The sequence below is a fragment of the Oryza sativa genome, chromosome 1 (genome assembly GCF_034140825.1).
Source record: "Oryza sativa Japonica Group chromosome 1, ASM3414082v1".
NCBI classification, from domain to species: domain Eukaryota; kingdom Viridiplantae; phylum Streptophyta; class Magnoliopsida; order Poales; family Poaceae; genus Oryza; species Oryza sativa.
The window spans coordinates 23,348,859-23,368,435 of NC_089035.1; the positions used below are offsets into that span (position 1 = coordinate 23,348,859).

Consider the following 19,577-nt stretch of genomic DNA (forward strand, 5'->3'; position numbering starts at 1 on the left):
CATCCATCCAAAACCAAATCAAACCCACCCCCCCTCTCAAAATTAAAAAAAAAGCGTGCTGTTCTTTTCTCCTCCTCTCGTGCGCCTCCTCCCCCTCCCCCACCCTCGCCCTCGCGATCCCAATTCGATCCGCTCCGGCCTCCCCCTCGATCCGCCGCCCCCCGCCACCGCCCCTCGCCGGCCGCGGAATCCGCACGCCCACGCCCGGATTCGCGCGGCGCCGGCCGCGGATTCGTGGCCCCACCCCCGCCCGCCGTCGCCGTCGCCGGAAACCCTAGATCCGCCTCCGCCTCCGCCGCCATGTTCTGGCGCATGACCGGCCTGTCCGCGGCCTCGCCCGTGAGTTCTTCCCCTCTCTCTAGCTGCTGCCTGGTTATCTCATATCTTCGTAGGATTGGTGCGCGCGCGCGCGGCGTAGCGGTGAGCTGCGTGTTTTTTTTTTTCCTTCTGTCTGTTTATTTATTTTCCGTTGGGTGTTTTTTTTGTTGGGTTGGCTGTGGATGAATTGATGGGGCGGTTGGTTGGGCTGTTGTGCCAGCCGCTCGTGTTGAGCTTGTGATTATTGCGGTGGGGGGGGGGGGGAGCACGTAGCTCTGCTGCTCCCGGCGGATTTGGATGGTGCTGTTGGGTGTGCTGTGGCCACGATTTGGTTAGGTTTTACTGATTTTTGGGGGAGGATTGGATCAGCCCCGCGTATGGCATGAAAGGGACTGGCGTATTGTTACAAATGAATCCTGTGTGATTCTGTCTGGTGATACAAGTCTTAGTTTGCATTTGCATTGTGAGGTGAAGATTCCGATTCGTTGGGCACTGACAGCGTTGCTCAAAGAATCTTTATTGTGAGGGTGTAGCATTGTTGTAGTACAATAGGCTCTTACCCTTTTTGGGCATTGCCATTGGACATCAATCTTTTGAATCACTGAACTTATGATAAAGTTTTTGTTCCATTTTATGATTGCTGCAGAGTTCATATTTGAACATAATGCCATGATTAACCTCGTTTCAATGTTATGTGTTGATGAGTTCTGGAACTTATTTGTATTGCCTGATCCTAATTGAGCGATAATTTCTTTTCCCTTTTTTGTATTGTTTTCCTGTTGTCAAAATAGCCTTATATCTAGTTGATGCCTCAAGTTATTGATACATATGCAAGTAAAGGTTCTGGTTATATTGCCTAACTCAACATTTTATTGCTTCAGGTGGATACAATCCTAGACAAGGAAAATTTTACACTGGAAGAACTTCTTGACGAGGATGAAATTATTCAAGAGTGCAAAGCTCTGAATACACGACTCATAAATTTGTAATTTCCTTAAATATTTCTGTTATTAGTTTGAGGAGACTTGAGTGGCATGACATGATTAGTGTACTATTGGCTGTTGCAACTTACCATTCATTCCTTATGTTGTACGTGTGTAGCAAATAAGAAACATTTACGGTGTTCTTATGATTTCACTTATTCATTGTGATTGATGCAAAGGCAATTCAGTTGCTTCTTAGATAAGCTAGCAGCTTATTGGGTAGTTGCTATTTTTTCCTGGCACTTATTGTTCGTTGGACCTGCACAATTCTAATTCCATCATATGGAAGAAAAAGTAGCTCTTTCATTTGTTGGGCAATATAGGTGGAATACTATTTTTGGGAGTATTGTATGTCATAGTGCCTTTTTATCCCTTATTATATGGTTCAAAAATTTCCTCTATTATGTTTACATAACTATTTCCATTTCCTCCCTTTTCTGGGGCACAATTGTTCTTTCTCACTTCTACTTCATGTCTTTTTATTTGCATTCATATACCCAGAGTCTACTGGTTGAATGCATTACAGTATAATAGTGTTTCATTGTTTCTTCAAATAGATATTAGTTGTTACATTTATTTAGTCCGCCTATAATAACTAAAAATTTTGTTTGTAGCTTGCGTGACAGAGCCCAGGTGGAGCAATTGCTTCGTTATGTTGTGGAAGAAGTACCAGATGATGCTGAAAAAAAGCGCTCTTTCAAGTATGACATTTTTGTTAACATATGCCATCATTTATGTAAAGAGAAGAATTTTCCACCTCAATTTTCTGTCCATCTGTTGTAGGTTTCCATTCATTGCTTGTGAGATATTTACATGTGAAATTGATGTCATTTTGAGGACCCTAGTCGAGGATGAACAGGTTGGCATTTCTTCATATCCTTTTGAAGTGTTTGTTCAGAACATTAGTGGTTGTAGCTAATCACAATTGTCTAGCTAATGTTATTTATCCTTCTGTATGTTGCAGTTAATGGAATTGCTTTTCTCATTTGTGAAATCCGATCATCCACATAGCACATTGTTATCTGGTTACTTCAGCAAGGTACTTCATTTGATCAGGCATTATATGTAACTTTACCATGGGTAAACTCATAGTATGAAGGCACTGTAGAAGTTAATTTTTTAGGTGATTATTGTGGTTACGATGTTAAACTCCAACCTGCTTTTTTTTTTTTGCTGGGTTGAAATCAGCTTGATTAATTGTTTGTTCTAGGTGGTAATATGTTTGATGCTGCGGAAGACTGCTCCTCTTATGGCTTATGTTCAGGTATTCCTTGTCTTTCTCATATAATTGAACTAATTTATTGATTCTATTTAAGCTGACTAGGTCTGACATTCAAATATTCGATGCATCTGTCCTGTCTTCTGTTCACTTTAGTTGTGTTGTTCTTCCAATTATATGCTGTTTGGTTAACTGGAACAAGCTAATCATCCACACTGAACCATTTTCTTTGAGATATCTGCTTAAGATAAACTGTTATGCACTTACACTTGTATGTTGTTTGCCCTGTGAGATTTTATATTTTTTGGGTTGATCATTCAGTGGATTCATGACACCTAATCTGTACTTTTATAGGGACATCCAGAAATAGTTGTCCAACTCGTTGACCTGATTGGCATCACATCAATAATGGAGGTAAGCAGGCTATCAATAATTACTATTTGCTCTGCGCTTGCATTTGGCTAATGCTGCCCTTGGGATCCTTCAGGTGTTAATACGATTGATTGGTGCTGATGAGACCATATACTCAAACTATGGCGATACATTGCAGTGGTTAGAAAATACAGATGTCCTTGAAATGATTGCTGATAAGTTTAGCTCATCGGTGAGTTCCTAAAGCTTGTTTGCTAAGAAATGTATGTAATAAACATGGAAATGTTTTTAATCATCCATCTGGCACAGTAGGTCAGCACTTATATCTGCTTGTAATTTCTATAAAATTAGCAGTATTTTGATGCTAATCCCCTAAATATTATTATCCCATATTCCTATTTTTTATATGGTATGTTATTTTTATGCAGGACTCCCCTGAAGTGCATGCCAATGCTGCCGAAATTCTTTGTGCCGTGACTCGATGTGCTCCTCCATCTCTTGCTGCAAAGATATGCAGCCCAAGGTTTCCATTTTATAACCTTGTTACAAAGTCACAGTTTAATCCTTATCTTGTGATTTCGGGAAACCTTTTTAAAATGAACTTTGTGCATGGATATTTTTTTTGCAATGGACAGAAAAAAAGATGTTTATGCTGTTCTCCCAACTCTTCGATGAACTTTATAACCCTAAAGAGGTTTTGAATAATTTAGAACAACCAATCAAACAAATATGCTGTTCATTGTTGAATTCTGTTTGTGTCACCTTCTATCATATGTTCTATGAAATTTCAGTTTTGTTGGGAGGCTATTTCGTCATGCACTTGAAGAATCAAGGCCCAAATCCGTTCTAGTTCATTCATTGTCAGTGTGCATATCTCTGTTGGATCCAAAAAGATTGGCATCAGCTTCCTATCAAGCATTTAGAAGCAACTTAAGTCACGGGGCGTTGGTCACTGCCAGTCCAGAGACTGTTGATGGCATGCTTGAGAGCCTAGGTGAGTTCTGGATATGTCTTTGTGCTTTTTTTTGTTAGGAAAAAATCTTCTTTGGTTCATCTATACTCGACCTTATCATATGTTCCATTTCTAGGGTATCTTGCTACCTGCCCTTTGCAATGTTAAGTTTTTGTATATTGGTTATAACTGACCATTTTTGTAGGCAATTTGCTGAAGTTATTGGATACTTCTGATGCTGAAAATGTTTTGCCTACGACATATGGATGTTTACGCCCACCCCTTGGAAAACATCGTTTGAAGGTACTGGATGATGCAATGCTCATTTACAAATTACAACTGACCATTTATCCATTTCTGCATTCAATGATTATTTCTTGTTCTGTACAAAGTCATTTGCTTAATGGATGGATCTATGCATTTAATAAACATATTTAAATTGCCTAGATTTGTTTAGGTTTAGTCATTTTGTTTTGTAGATTTCAGTCTCGGACCAGATGGAGTACAGAAAAGAAGGGACCCAGGACCTGTGCCAGTCTGGTCCACCTAATTGGATTGGGTCTGGTAAACCTAATTGGATTGGTGCTGCAATTGGCCCAGCAGATTGGGCGTCCCAGTATGATAGAATGTGTGACTCGAACCGTTTAAGGCCATTTAACCAATTAATTCACAGAAATGATGTTGCCGCCAGGGATTGAACTCACGGTCTACAGCTACGGCATTTACACCTAAACTAGTTGAGCCTAGCTCATTTCTTGGTTTGCAGGAGTGTATATTTCAATATATAGAACATATCAATAGTTTTTCATTATAAAATAAAAGGAAACGTGGTTCGTCCGATGACCTGATAATCTGATCATTTACCTGGTGCCCGTGGCTGGGTCATTCACTAGGCTGCCCTCATAAGACTGAGTTTTGGTATGTTCATCAATTCATTTCGGGTGAGATAGGAATATCCAAGAAAACAGAGATTCATGCATGCTCGAGTCCTTATGACATCAAGTGTTCTTTTGTCATTAACCTTTATCTGCAGTGTATAACTCTTCATTCTTTTTAATTTTGGCATTGAAATTCTGTCTTGGTGATTGTCGTTACTTTTTTTTGGGTGCAATTGTACTAAGCTGGATTTATTCTTCCCCCCTAGATTGTGGAGTTCATCTCAGTTCTGCTGACAATTGGCAGTGAAACTGCTGAGAAAGAGCTTATCAGGCAATCGGCAATAAAGCGATCTGTTGATTTATTCTTCGAGTAAGTCCAATATTTTTTTTTCGAGAAAATTCGTTTGTTTCCTTGGTCTAATGGCCCTTTCATACAATTCTGAACTGCAGGTACCCATATAACAATTTTTTGCACCATCATGTTGAGAATATTATTGTCTCTTGCCTGGAGGGTAAAAGAACTGAACTTGTTGAGCATGTTCTTAATGACTGTGACATTGTTGGTAAAATTCTTGCCGCGGAAAAACTTTCTTCTTTGTCAACAGAGTCTACTGGGGTAAGTTGTTAACAGTCTGTGGTAATTTTGGATGTAATAATCCCCTTACATCATTTTTGTCTTGTGTGTAGCCTACTATACCTTCAGATGGTAAATCGATTCCCAAAATTGGGAATATTGGTCACATGACAAGAATAACCAACAAGCTTATTCAGTTGGGAAGCAGTAACGGCACAATCCAGATTCACTTGCAGGTGATATTTCCTTTCTTTCCATTGACTCAACAGTCTTTAATTTTTTGAACTATGAAGTACCTGAGTTCTCTGCTCACTGTCTCGAATTATTTTTTAACAATAGGAAAATAGTGAGTGGGTTGACTGGCAAACAGATGTTCTAGTCAAGCGTAATGAGGTGGAGAATGTTTATCATTGGGCTTGTGGGTATGTGACTGTTTCTTTTTTTGATTGCATGCTAAACTTGCATGTCTTGCTTCTGTTTTTTCACTGAATAGTTTATCTATATGTCTTGTTGCTGCAGGCGCCCAACATCACTTCATGACCGTGGTAGGGATAGTGATGATGATGACTTCCGAGACAGGGATTATGATGTGGCAGCTCTTGCTAATAACTTGAGCCAGGCATTCCGATATGGGATATATAGCAATGATGATATGGAAGAGGTGTGTGTTTTGAATGATTTTGTTTCTCTTGCTTTGATGGTTTGCGTCAGTCAACATGTTTCTCTGCCAGCACATTTTGTTAGGTTTAATTTGAGAGGATTCTATGGTGGATAAAATATCATTCTGTTACTCGTGCTATATATTATCTACTTGAGTGACTCACCAGCTCTAACCATGTTCCAGTTTTGCAGTTCCTTAAAGCCTTACTATACCAGATACTAATGATACTTGTTTGTTTCTTGAATGCAGAATCAAGGGACACTTGAACGGGATGATGAGGTATATTTAAGGATGCTAGTTTACCCCCATTTATTGCTTTTTTGTTCTTTTCACCTGGTATTAAGTTCAATTTGATTAAAATTCAGTATAGTTCCTAAATGCTTGCTTCAATCAACCATGTAAAAAGAACAGAATGTTGCATGCGGATAATATAGTGTCTAGAACCATATTTGTTGAAGCTGTACTTTTGAGTGAGTGGATTTCCATTGTTTTCTCCTTTCAGGATGTCTATTTTGATGATGAATCAGCAGAGGTCGTAATATCTTCACTGCGACTGGGAGATGATCAGGATGGGTAATTTGTGATCTTAAAACATACTTTGGTATCTTTGGTTTTTTTGTCCTTGGGCTAATTATGTGTTTATGTATTTAAAAGCAGTTCCCTCTTTACAAATTCGAATTGGTTTACATTTGATGGAGAGAGAGGTATTACTGACCGTTTGGCTGCGGTTCCTTCGTCTTCACCTAATTCAGAGGAGATTTCCCCAGACACTGAGGAAACTGATGATGGTGAAGTCGTCATTGGTACTGAGGATCATATGGATACTGTCAATCTTGGGAATGGTCCTATCGAGGAGGCAGAAGATGCAGCGGAATTTACTAAACACCCGGCTACTAGCACGGAGGATGAGCAACTACAAAACGCTGAAGGGATTGAGCGACACCTGGATGTTTCAAATGGTGATGCTGAAGCTAGTACAGAAGCTGCAGAGGCAGCACCAGTATCTTCAGCCCCATCTTCTGATGAGGTGCAGACAGAGAGAACTGCAGATGAACCCACTGGCTCATCTGATTCGGGTAATTCTGTCTCAGAAGTTTTGCCAGATCCTGAAGATAGTAGCATTGATCCAGCCAACACAGCAGTATCGTCTGAACAAACTGTGGATAACGAAGACGTGGAGTTACCAACTAAGGAAGTTCCGTCTGTGGATGTTGAAACTAAAACCGATGAAATCAAAGCAAATGAGTGAAGGGGCAGGAAATCTCATGGGCTAAAATGGCATAGTTGACCAGAACAGTTGTTAGTCAGATCGGTCAGAAAGACAAGCAAGCCTCACCTGCTCATCAGGCATGGACATGTCCGAAGCAAACTGCTGTACAATAAAAAGAGTGTACTATTTTTGCCATCCATTGTGGTCTATCCCTGTACAAAAATGATCACCATCATCTAACCGCACGCTCGTCATCGCAACATCTGAAACTGGTCAAAATTTGTTTCAAGTTCGCCTCCAGTTCATGGGAAAAATAGGTTGGTGCCAAACGTCATTTGTCAGTTAGTCTCTGTGTCGTGTCTTGATATATGGAAAAGAACATTCTTTGGATGGCAGCTAGTTTTGTCAACGTGGTCTTTTGTTTCCTTTTAGGTTTAACACTTTGAACTGTAATATGGGATGTGCTATTTATTTATAGCCTAGCTATTATTTGTAATTTTTTCCAACATGACGTGGGTCAGTTCAAATGGAACACGTCCTTTTTGATAAAAACAAAATTTCTCTGCACTCTTACCCATTTGGTTTTCGAAACGATTTCCACATCAGCCTTTTGTTATGTTACTACATCACTATACTAGCTTTCATCAAAATTTGGACAATTTTATATGTTCTTGTACAGCCCTTTTAAAGAGGGCCAATTGATCTTCACTTGAGCTTACGCTGCTTTCTACTACTCGACTCCCCGGGCTGCACATTGCACCTGTGCTGTGTAGTTCCTCTCCATGAGGCGCTCTTCCTGCTCGCGTGGATCGTAGTTGAGGGCGCCGACGTCGATGCTCCGGTGGCGGCGCTCCTCGAACTGCTTGCTCGCCGCCGGCTCCGGCTTCAGGTTGGAGAGGTTCTCCATGGCAGCCATCCTTATGCCGTCTTTGGAATTCGCCGTGTTGCGGTTGCGGTGCTTCGTTTCCAACGTGTAATGGAGCTTGTACTCCTGGCTCTTGTAGAGCACGTCCAACCGCCAATTTCCTTGTAGTTCTCTTGTAGAACGTGTAATGGTGCTTCGGTATGTCGTTGGGAATTTCCTTGCCGATGGCCACCGCCATCTTCATCCATCCACGGAATTTCACAAACTGGATCAGCATTGCCATCAAGTTTGGATCAATTTCGCAAGAAACATGAAAACATATCTAATCTCTCGAGAGAACATTCTTCTGTAATCTCTTTCTCGATAATCTCTCACTCGTTATTTTTTTAACATTCTTCTATGTATCGGTTTGATACCTCTCTCGCTAAGCGCTCGGAATTACCCGCATGTGTGCCGGTGCATGCGCATGTGCGCCCGGCCATAACCCCGGCTGGCAAGAGGTGAAAAATTAGCTACGTTCCTATAATTTCCTCTCTTTTTATCCTTGTTGTTATTAGGCCGGTTTCTTGCATGTTCTGCTACATCCTTATAGACTTGTTTTTTTAGTAATTTCCTTGCTCCTCTAATTTGGATGGGATTATTATTTTGTTTGCGCTCTCAGTCTAGCAGTATGCTACCCGCATGTTAAAAGAATTATTAATCGGTTTTGCTATAATTGTGGTAACACATTTTTTATGGAATCAGAGTCAAATTTTAGACAGTTAGATTTATGTAAGATTTGTGCATGCGTACGAGGGCCACTGACTTGGTTTTTTGGCGTCATTAAACAATGCAGTCAGTAGAAGAAGCAGAAGAAGCAGTTGTATTCTATCAAACAAAATAACGATAATCTGTCTGGATAATTAATTAAGGTTTGATTTAATATTTTTTTCATCTCGATTTGTCCTCACACTTTTGCATGAAGAGAAGCAAATCCAAACCTGAGTCATTAAATATGTGCTTTGCTTTCTCCTTACCCGAGCTAATGTTGCTCATCTTCCGGCACATTACCTAGTAGTAGCAAACATTGTCCAAGGCTACACATCAGTGGAAGAATGAAAATAGAGAACAAAAGAGAATGAAAAGTAGAGAAGTTACGATGTGCATATAATGTTCAACACTATAATTATATAATTATATTGTACTTACAACACACTTATATGATATAATTACACTATACTTACACTACATTTACATTGTACACTACATTTACATTGTACTTACACTACACTTACACACTTAAATAGTACTTACGTTGGACTTACATAATAATTATGTTGTACTTACATTTTAATTATTATGTAATTCCTATATTAAGCATACTGTAATAGTGTCAATCGGTTAATTAATTAGCTTGCTAGCTTCAGGGGTGCAAATATTATTTGTTTTTTCACGGTTTCCACAAATTCCCGATGCTGTTCTTGTTCCTTTTTCTTTGGCTAAAATTTAAGTTCCAAAAAAAGCTGTGTTTATGCTAATTTTGATCGGAAGTCAAAAAAGGTCATCTTTTTTACCAAGGGACTACTAGATGGATATCCCAATAACTTCCACAGGCTCTACGGTTTGAGATAATTAAATATGCAACTTCTTCCCAAGGGCTGCTCTACTATTTGGAAATAATTTAACATGAACTTCCCAAGGACGCTACGGTTTTAAGATAATTCATTAAATTGATAACTGCATTGCATTCTATAGTTTGATATGCGTACATGTAATGCGTACATGTAATCCTCAAGATATCTCTACGTATAACTAATCTCGCATATCATGCCCATTCACAATTAGATCTCATCTCAACTCACAATAATAATCGACTATGCTAAAATTCCATCGACAATTTTTTTCATTAAGATTTGTCGAATTTTCAGCCGTTAATCTAACCATGAGATTCGTGCCCTCTTTGTGTCGGCACTCCCATGAAACGTAACTCGTGAGCACTTGACCACCTGGTGGTACTGTACATCCATGCACACGGCTGATTATCTTTGTCGCTCACTAATTAAATAGTTTAAAGTTGTTGTTAATCATCTAGTGTACGGTTTCCTGTCAAATTCATGTTACCCAAAAGCGTAGAGAGGATTAAAGCATGGTAATGATATGAGAGAGAGAGAGAGGAGGTAAGTTGAGGAAAAAAATTACAGTGTAAATATAGTACTTTTAGAGTGTAATTTGTTGTAATTACATTGTGACTCGTTGTAAATTACAATGTAATTCTATTAGACTTGTATGTAATTTATTTTTTTTCTATTTTTCACTAAGTGTAAGTTACACTTTATTTTTAACTATAAGGTTATATTTAATAATGAATTCTGTGTTATGATACGTATGATTATATAAGTATTAAAAATCTGAGTGATTTTATGTCGGGTGATCTAGATACTACATTAATATAACATGTGCACAAACAAATACGAAGATTATGGTGGCGGATAAGAGCCCTATCGACAAGGCTGTCCTCCATGGCAAACACGAGCAAGATGATCTACGGGACGATAAGGTGGTTTACGACGTGGAGTAGAAGCAACTCCTCCTTCCCACATGTCGGCGGTGCCGTACGCGCTATCGCAGGGCGGGTGGCTCAGCCTGGTGCTCTTCACCATGGTCGGTGCCAACTGCTTCTACACCGGCAAACTCATCGACCACTGCATGCGCGCCAATCGCTGAATATGGAGCTACCTAGACATTGGCCACCGCCTTCGGCGGCTATGGCCGGATGGCTATCAGCCTCGTCATGTACGTCGAGCTCTACTTTGTCGCCATCAGCTTCCTCATTCTCGAGGGCGACAACTTGACAAGCTTCTCCCCAGCACGGTGGTGGAGATTCTATGGTACAGCTGCACGGGAAGCAGCTGTTCGTGCTCACGGTGGCCATTGTCATCCTCTCGACGACGTGGCTCAAGAACCTCGCTGGTTTGGGCCGGCGTGGCCGACAAGTGCTTCCACATGGCGGGAAGCAACCTCTAGAATCTGAGCAGGTTGCCCACCACCTGCCCACCACCCTCAGCCTCTACTTCTTCATCTATTTCATCGGCCATGGCGTCTTCCCGACCGTGCACTCCTTGATGAAGTCTAAGAAGGATTTTCCTAAGGTACACTTTTTAAAATGTATTTATATGTTTTACTTGATAGTAAGTTTGCTAAATTTTGTGATAACAATCAACAATGTAAATTTAGAATTATGGTTAATGAAAATTGAAAAGTCAATGGTGGAATTAAATTAGCAACAGGTTTAGTAAGAATACAAACAAATTGTTTTTTATTACATGTATGCATGGAAGACACGCACACTCATAAATATTTTTGAGAACTCGTACATCACTAATCATGCACACCTCTTAATCATCATCGCTGCTACGTTCTCATCATACTCACCATTGCAGGTCTATATATACATCATGTAGATAAAATTTAAGCTAATAAGTTTATTTGATCGTCCAATAAGAATTAGGATCAGACGAAATGAACACTAAAATCATTTATTAAAATAAGTTGTACTATCCTAAAAAAAGATGTAATGTTAATTTACAGTGATACGGAATGGCGAGTGCATTACTGGCAAGTGCAATATTCACAATTTAGCATTAATATATATTTTTGCATAATGATGTAAATTTAGCGTAATGTCAGATTGGCCTTTAGACTAATTTGACGTGTGCGGTGACATGGAGGCGTACTGTGCTATATTATAGCCTATCACCCCAGTGGAATAAACTGGTGAATGGAGGCAATTAGGGTCGCCTCTCAACTATATTTGGTTACCTCTCATCCACCCATGTAAAAGCAATGTAGCTTAAAGATAAAGCTAATCATGAGCCGTCTAATATGGTTTAATTTATTTGCTAAAACTTGAACTTAGAATATGCGTCTAGCACTTCAAATGAAATAATTGTATTAGCCATTTGAATACATAGTTTACGAAATTTTGTTTTTAAGTAATTTAATGCGTAGTCCAAAACAATTTTAGGTAAATTAAAAGGTAGCATATCTAAAGTTGGAAGATGTGTTGCATCATAAACTTTTCAATGCCAAGTTAAAATAGATATCTATTATGTCGTATATATTCTTGTACTAAGTTTAGACTCAACCAACAGCTATGAGAATTGTTAGGGATAAGATGCAAAAGTTGTAGGGCACTGACTATTGCTCAATTAACTCATGGAAGTTTCTTAAACAATCTTGGACCTTTTACCATTCTTTTACTGATACTTATCCATGATCTAACGGCATATATTGTATCAACCGTTGCATTCAATGGTCCATATCTTCAGATGATGTAGCTCAATGATGTTGCATTTTAAGTTTTACCTTTCACTTGGAGAGATTTGGCAAACAATGATAATTGATCATTGGATTATCAATTCCAATTATCGTAATTTGGTTTATGAAACCACGATGATGATGATAATGGATCAGTACTCCAATAATGTTCTATTCCTCTCCAATTAATATGCAGGTTTTGCTGATCTCTTCGGTGCTGTGCAGTCTCAATTACGCAGTGACAACATTATTGAGATATCTGATCTATGGTGAGGATGTGCAGGCGCAGGTGACGCTGAACTTACCCTCGGGGAAGCTATACACCAGGATCACCATCCTGACGACACTGATCTCCCTGCTAGAGAAGTACGGACTCGAGATCCAGCTCATTGCAACGGTGATAAAGGAGAAGCTGTCGTTGACGACGGCAGCGGCGACGGACGCCGAGAACAACAGGCAGACCAGGGTGCTCACCAGCACAGCCGTCGTTGTCAGCACGGTGGTGCTGGCGTGCACGGTACCCTTCTTCAGCTACCTCATGTCGTTCAACGGATCTTCGCTGAACGTCACCATTGCCGTGTTGTTCCCATGCCTGAGCTACCTCAAGATCTACATGCCCTGAGGAGGAGTTGGCCACTTCGAGGTGGCGGCGATCGTCGGGATACTGGTCATCGGAGTGTGCGTCGTCGTCGTTGGCACCTACACCTCCCTTCACCAGATTATAGGCACATTTTTGTAACATCCCGGCCTAGGGCTTAATAGGATTAATAGAATACTCATATCAACAAGTTGCAACTTCTTTTCCGGAAGCCGATCTCCAAAGAACTCCAGGGTTAAGCATGCTTGGCCTGGAGCAATTTGGGATGGGTGACCGATCGGGAAATTCTTTCCGGGTGCACACGAGTGAGGACAAAGTGTGCAGAAAAGACATGTGTTGGTCCGTGAGGGCAGTCTATGACTTATGAAAGCTGCCAGATGTAAGTGGGCTCGACCTGGGAGAGGCAGGTCGTTACAAAATGGTATCAGAGCCGACTCTCGCGGTTTCACGGGCGCGTGTGTCGCAGTTGCGCAGGCATGGTGCGCATGGCTGGTGTAGACCTGGAGTGGTCACACAGCATGGCACATGCGCTAGCACTGGACACACGGACGTGGCCAAGAGAGGACGTTCCTGGCCTGGGGTTGATCGACGGGGGCGTCGATCTCTCTTAAGGGGGTGAGGGTGTAACATCCCGGCCTAGGGCTTAATAGGATTAATAGAATACTCATATCAACAAGTTGCAACTTCTTTTCCGGAAGCCGTTCTCTAAATAACTTCAGGGTTAAGCGTGCTTGGCCTGGAGCAATTTGGGATGGGTGACTGACCGGGAAATTCGGATTTCCCGGGTGCACACAAGTGAGGACAAAGTGTGCAGAAAAGACATGTGCCCCCTCTCTATGACCTATGAAAGCTGCCAGATGTAAGTGGCCTTGGCCTGGGAGAGGGTGCAGAAAAGACATGTGCCCCCTCTCTATGACCTATGAAAGCTGCCAGATGTAAGTGGCCTTGGCCTGGGAGAGGCAGGTCGTTACAATTTTAGTAATTAAATAAGTTTCAAATTCTTTTTTTACTTTGTCCTAAAAAAACAACAGATATGTTATACAGAGTGTTAAGAATCAACTGAGCGGCTATATATTACATGTGTACTCTCCTGGAATGCCTACGTGTATTATCACTAAGGAAGTTTGTCACGCCCAGAAATTCACAAGTAATTTCCGAACTAATTTGTACATTAAGACCCTTGTTCAGGAATCAGCCGAGGTACACAAACTGACAATTTAATATACAGATTCATCAGAATAACTAAAACAATAAATACTTACATAAGAGGCACTTAGTCCTCACCATGAAGAAAACTGCAGCGAAAAATAAAATCTAGCGAAGCTTATGCTCCACTCCCACAGTCAGCTCAACTGGGATCTAAGCCAAAGGTCTTCTCCTTCTGGATCCTTTTTCTTCAACTGAGGTTCGATGATTATTGCAAGAATGAGCATATGACATACTCAACAAGCCACACAGTAAATATGCAAGTGCACAAGGATACCAAAGGATGGCATAATATAGGCTCATTTGCAAAAGCAGCATTTAGCAAAGATACTCAACAAGCCACACAGTAAATATGCAAGTGCACAAGGATACCAAAGGATGGCATAATATAGGCTCATTTGCAAAAGCAGCATTTAGCAAAGATACTCAACAAGCCACACAGTAAATATGCAAGTGCACAAGGATACCAAAGGATGGCATAATATAGGCTCATTTGCAAAAGCAGCATTTAGCAAAGATTTAAGAGTAGTAAAACAGTAGAGTAATTAATCATCAATATTAATCAACACTGAACAGCACACCAATGCTGCTCAGGCCCAATCAAACCTGAACAACCAATCCCGGTCGTACAGATCAAACCTCCAAACCAGGAATTAACCATTCCAAACCAGGAGTCAAATTAATTATCACATTGTTATCATTAATCAGTAGTGTGGGACTAATCATGAAAAACATTGCTCAACTCGCCCATAACCGCAGGCATGGCTATTCGAATAGTTTTACTCTGGCCAGAGGTGTACCACTGTACCTACAAGACACGATTCCACACATGTTGCCATGCCCCGAAGTACCACTACGGCACTGCAAAGGGGGAAATCGTGACAATACCCTTCGCACAACACAACTCACCACAGTGCACCATTCCTGGATCATAATCACCCCCTCTATAAATATAACCAGAGGCATGGACTCCCCAGCGACCCCCACGGACTTCTTGCCGCTTCTCAGTCTGGTGCCCCGTAATGAATCATGCTATACAAAAGGTAAAGCCGTTGCCCACGCTAGCTTGTGGTTGGCACGGTTAATGTCTCACAACAGTAGCTCGCGAACCGGTCCTTAATTGCCATGAGCACGACCTTCAAAACCATGTGCTCACAACCCACCATTAACCAGGTTTTAATTATTAATTAATTAACATAACATGATTAACCATCGTGATCTACCATTAAATATAACCATAATTAATAATAATAATATAATATAATTTATATTTAATCCTCTTTAATTAGCTAATGTTTCTAAGCATGACTAAGCAAACATACATATGGCATTTAGCTGAACCAATCCAATATATAAGGTTCATGCTAATCAAATTATAACCCATAGGAAAATAAAGTCATCTTCAGCCGTTAATTAATTGGGAAAGACTCACCACCCGATGGCATTCGAAAATAATTCATAAGTTGAAATAAAACATTAACTTTAAACGGGTTCAACATGCTCAAAGTGTTGTTTGGGATTTGTGTGACTTGCCTTGCAAACAAGCGTCTTCAATTCATCTTCAGGAACTTCTCCAACGAACGAATGATCCTCCGAAACAACGGAAAACTAAACCTAGAATGCAAAACGAGAAAAACACTAATAAAAACCAAATAAATAGTACAATTAAAGTTCATAAATAGATAGAGCTTGAATTTAGATGAATTATGAGACTTGAACGACCTCCTTCCGAGTTCGTATGAATTAGATATGAATTTTACAAGATTTAATTCCAATTAAACCTATTAAAGAAAAGACTATTCCAAATTGATTAAACAATTTACAAATGATTTATAGCTGAGACAAAAGATTAAAACATCCTCCGGAAAAGATTAGATCATATTTGGTAGATGACATTTATTAAAAAGGAATAATATGTCATTGAAAAGAGATGACAAATTTATATTAATTTTGGATGGCCAAGATGGCGCGGTTGTCAGCGATGACATGGCTGCCACGCAGGATCGACACTGGCGAGCCCGGGAACGGCGGTTACCAGCGAACCACGGTACAATGACGCAAACGGAGGGCACCGGAAGAGAGGAGATCAAGGCAACCCTTACCACCACTTACGCAACGACAAACGGCGAGGGAGATGGCCGGCGACGAGCTCCAAAGGGCGGCAACCTTGGGTTGACAATGGCGACGGCTTTCCGGCGATGGGCGGCGGCAACGGAGGGGTGGACGAGCTTCTCCTCACAGCTACGAATCCAATGGAAGCAACGGCGACCGAAGGCGACGATAGACGACGACGAACAGCGCGGCCGGAGATAGATTAGATCGGCTTCACGGTGACGACCACTTCCAGCGGGGGTTTGGCGCAAAGGAACGGGTGGCCGGGGTAGCTCTCACCCTTGCGAAGCCGAGGGAGGTGACGGGGCTGACCGGCGACGGGCGGGGCGACGGCGCACGACGGCTGGAGAGGCGACCGGAGGTGGAGAGAGAGGGAGCTCGCGGGGAGGCGGCTAGGGTTAGGGAAAAAATTCGGGAAAGAGGGGGAAACGGAAGAGGAGGTCGAGGGGCTGCTATTTATAGGATTCGTGCGAAGAGATTGGATCAAAAACAACGGGATTTGGCGAGAGAAAAACGAGGGTTTATCCGAGTTCGCCGGAAAAACGGAGCTCGAAACCGCGTCGAATTCACGCGATATACAACGATATTCAAAGGGGTTTCTTAGGGATAAGGTAGAGGAGATCGAGGGGAATCCGTTTTTGCAACCAATTTTGGAAACGGAGCACAGGATGCGACGGATTTTGCGAAGGAAGCGGCGGCGCACGCACACGGCTCGGCTCTGTACGGCTCGGCTGGAGGAGGAAGAAGGTACTGTAGCGAGGGTAGATAAAGTAGACTTTTCCTGGGCTTCCTTTTCCTTACTTGCTTGGCCCGATTGCTAGAGGGAAGAAAACTGGACTTCGGCTAAGAGAGAGGGAGAGGAGTGGGCTGAATTCGGCCCAAACAAAGAAGAGGAATTTTAATTAACTTTTTAATTTAAATAATTTCTGAAATGATCTTTCATTTATTAAAAATACTTCCAATGCTCAAATAATTCTGGTAAAAATACAGAAAATACTTGGGAATACAAAGTATTTAATAAAATTTTATCTAGCTCAAGTTTATGTTCAAATTTTTCATAGATTTTATTCACACACTTGCTTTAATTATTAAATAAATTCTAAAAATTCCTTTTTCACAACAATTTATAATTTAGCGATTTTCAGGGTGTGACAAAGTTTCATAACTTTCATTGTCTTCTTGTTGACTAACTATCACAGCTAAAATTTAAATTTTCGAGTTAGTTAAGTTTTTAGTTGTTATGAAGTTTTTTCATCATAGTTTATCTTCTTCCACCCTTAGTTTTAAATCACTAGTAACACATATAAAAGTTGGGATTTGCTATATATGTGTCTACATTTTTTTTGGTTTTATCTATAAATTATTTTTGGTTTGTTTCTTTTAGGGCTTATTAGCCTACAACTGAATCTTGTCGATTATGAAAGTATGGTGAAATATGGCGCAAATGGCCATGCATTTTATGAGATTATTTTTTTATGAGAGATCGGTAGAATATATTCCCTTCGTTTTTTTAATAGATGACGTTGTTGACTTTTAAATGAGTGTTTGACCATTCGTCTTATCCAAAATTTTTATGCAAATGTATAAGATATAAATCAATGCTTAAAGTCAAGCATAATGAGGTGGAGAATTCGTATCATTGGGCTTGTGGGCATGTGACTCTTTGTTTTTTTTGATTGTATGCTAAACTTGGATGTCTTTACTTCTGTTTTTTCACTGAATAGTTTCTCTATATGTCTTGCTGCTACAGGCGCCCAACATCACTTCATGACTGTGGTAGGGATAGTGATGATGACGACTTCCGAGACATGGATTATGATGTGGTAGCTCTTACTAATAACTTGAGCCAGGCATTGCGATATGGGATATATAGCAATGATGATATGGAAGAGGTGTGTGTGTGAATGATTTTGTTTCTATCGCTTTGATGGTTTGCGTCGGTCAACATGTTTCTCTGCCAGCACATTTTGTTAGGTTTAATTTGAGAGGATTCTATGGTGGATAAAATATCATCCTGTTACTCGTGCTATTGCATTATCTACTTGAGTGACTCAGCAGCTCTACCATATTCCAGATTTGCAGTTCCTTACAGCCTTACTATACTAGATACTAATGATGCTTGTTTCTTGAATGCAGAATCAAGGGACACTTGAACATGATGATGAGGTATATTTAAGGATTCTAGTTTACCCCCATTTATTGCTTTTTTGTTCTTTTCACCTGGTTTTATGTTCAATTTGATTAAATTTTCAGTACAACTCCTTAACGTTTGCTTCAATCAGCCATGTAAAAAGAACGGAATGTTGCATGCGGAAAATAGTGTCTATAACCATATTTGTTGAAGCTGTACTTCTGACAGAGTGGATTTCCATTGTTTTCTCCTTTCAGGATGTCTATTTTGATGATGAATCAGCAGAGGTCGTAATATGTTCTCTGCGACTGGGAGATGACCAAGATGGGTAATTTGTGATCTTATAATATACTTTGGTATGCTTGTTTTTTTTTTTGCCCTTGGGCTAATTATGCATGTATGTATTTAATAGCAGATAGGCTAACCTTTGGAATCCTATTTTCAGAAAGAAATACATATACCAATATGAATTCATTCTAGGATTAACTAGATACACACAATTCGTGAGAGCACTTTTCTAATGTATATATGCTAACCTTTACCATAGGCTTAAGACATAGTTATACTAATCTTGGTTTATTTAATAATTGAAAATTACATATGTACTCGTAGTATGTGCTATGAATTACTCATATAAATTTAAATTCAGTACTTAATTTTAAAATTGTTTTATCTATTTTTAATACTTATAGGCACTTTTTAATAACGGATAAAGTTAAATACTACTCAGGATTTCAGCGCATGCCTATATTTTAAACCTATTAAGAGGTCAGCGTAATGTATAGTGACGCTGAGTTCCTTTTACATGGCTAATTTGTGCCAAGTCGGGTAGTGCTGAGACGTTTTAGTTCAGCGTCATCAGGGTTAGCGCTGAGGTCACGGTCTATTTTTTTAAATTAGTTTGACATGGTTTATTTTTAAAATTTTTATAGAAGGATTAATTTGTCAAAATTACAGTGTAAACAGAAGTATCCAAATCAATACGTATAGTGATAGACCAATCTTTTCCTCTTTTCTTTCTTCCCACGTGGGCCTACTTAGTCCATTCAATCGTGCATGGAACCTTGCCCATGATGCTGCATGAGCCATGCACAACTGTGTATAGGCGGGTTGCATAGCATCGTACACGCGTCAGAAAAGCATTATGCCACCTAGACCAACAGGCAGCTGGCAAAACAACCATCATGAGAATAATAGATAGA

General features: G+C 40.3%; 2 protein-coding genes and 1 long non-coding RNA gene across 4 annotated transcripts; 2 read left to right on the forward strand and 1 right to left on the reverse strand.

Moving 5' to 3' along the window:
- Positions 1-34: 34 nt before the first annotated feature.
- Positions 35-7,734, forward strand: LOC4327657 (uncharacterized). Of its 2 annotated transcripts, none has more exons than XM_015765522.3 (19): positions 35-339; positions 1,200-1,303; positions 1,916-2,002; positions 2,085-2,160; positions 2,266-2,340; positions 2,512-2,565; positions 2,875-2,934; positions 3,008-3,124; positions 3,321-3,415; positions 3,684-3,886; positions 4,050-4,147; positions 4,989-5,092; positions 5,173-5,338; positions 5,410-5,532; positions 5,636-5,718; positions 5,816-5,957; positions 6,207-6,236; positions 6,460-6,530; positions 6,612-7,734. In XM_015765522.3, exons 1-19 carry the CDS (start codon positions 301-303, stop codon positions 7,204-7,206), a joined length of 2,322 nt encoding a protein of 773 aa, XP_015621008.1. In that variant the 5' UTR covers positions 35-300; the 3' UTR covers positions 7,207-7,734. The 2 variants fall into 2 exon arrangements, with proteins under 2 accessions (XP_015621008.1, XP_015621009.1); XM_015765523.3 differs by having other exon boundaries at positions 36-339; positions 6,615-7,734.
- Positions 7,735-10,896: 3,162 nt separating this feature from the next.
- LOC107275800 (amino acid transporter AVT1I) lies at positions 10,897-12,950 on the forward strand. The gene is made up of 2 exons (XM_026023360.1): positions 10,897-11,160; positions 12,612-12,950. Exons 1-2 carry the CDS (start codon positions 10,897-10,899, stop codon positions 12,948-12,950), a joined length of 603 nt encoding a protein of 200 aa, XP_025879145.1.
- Positions 12,951-14,077: 1,127 nt separating this feature from the next.
- Positions 14,078-16,983, reverse strand: LOC136354921 (uncharacterized). The gene is made up of 3 exons (XR_010738791.1): positions 16,235-16,983; positions 15,666-15,746; positions 14,078-14,326 (listed from the first exon to the last, which is right to left on the reverse strand). It is a non-coding gene; the product is annotated as an uncharacterized lncRNA (long non-coding RNA).
- Positions 16,984-19,577: the final 2,594 nt, after the last annotated feature.

Bases quoted from the DNA above. Each gene is read 5' to 3' on its own strand.
- LOC4327657 (XM_015765522.3), top strand. From the start codon at position 301: ATGTTCTGGCGCATGACCGGCCTGTCCGCGGCCTCGCCC. The intron at 2,003-2,084 runs GTATGACATTTT...CATCTGTTGTAG, and splicing joins GAAAAAAAGCGCTCTTTCAA to GTTTCCATTCATTGCTTGTG. The intron at 5,093-5,172 runs GTAAGTCCAATA...TCTGAACTGCAG, and splicing joins TCTGTTGATTTATTCTTCGA to GTACCCATATAACAATTTTT.
- LOC107275800 (XM_026023360.1), top strand. From the start codon at position 10,897: ATGGTACAGCTGCACGGGAAGCAGCTGTTCGTGCTCACGGTGGCCATT. The intron at 11,161-12,611 runs GTACACTTTTTA...GAGGATGTGCAG, and splicing joins CTAAGAAGGATTTTCCTAAG to GCGCAGGTGACGCTGAACTT.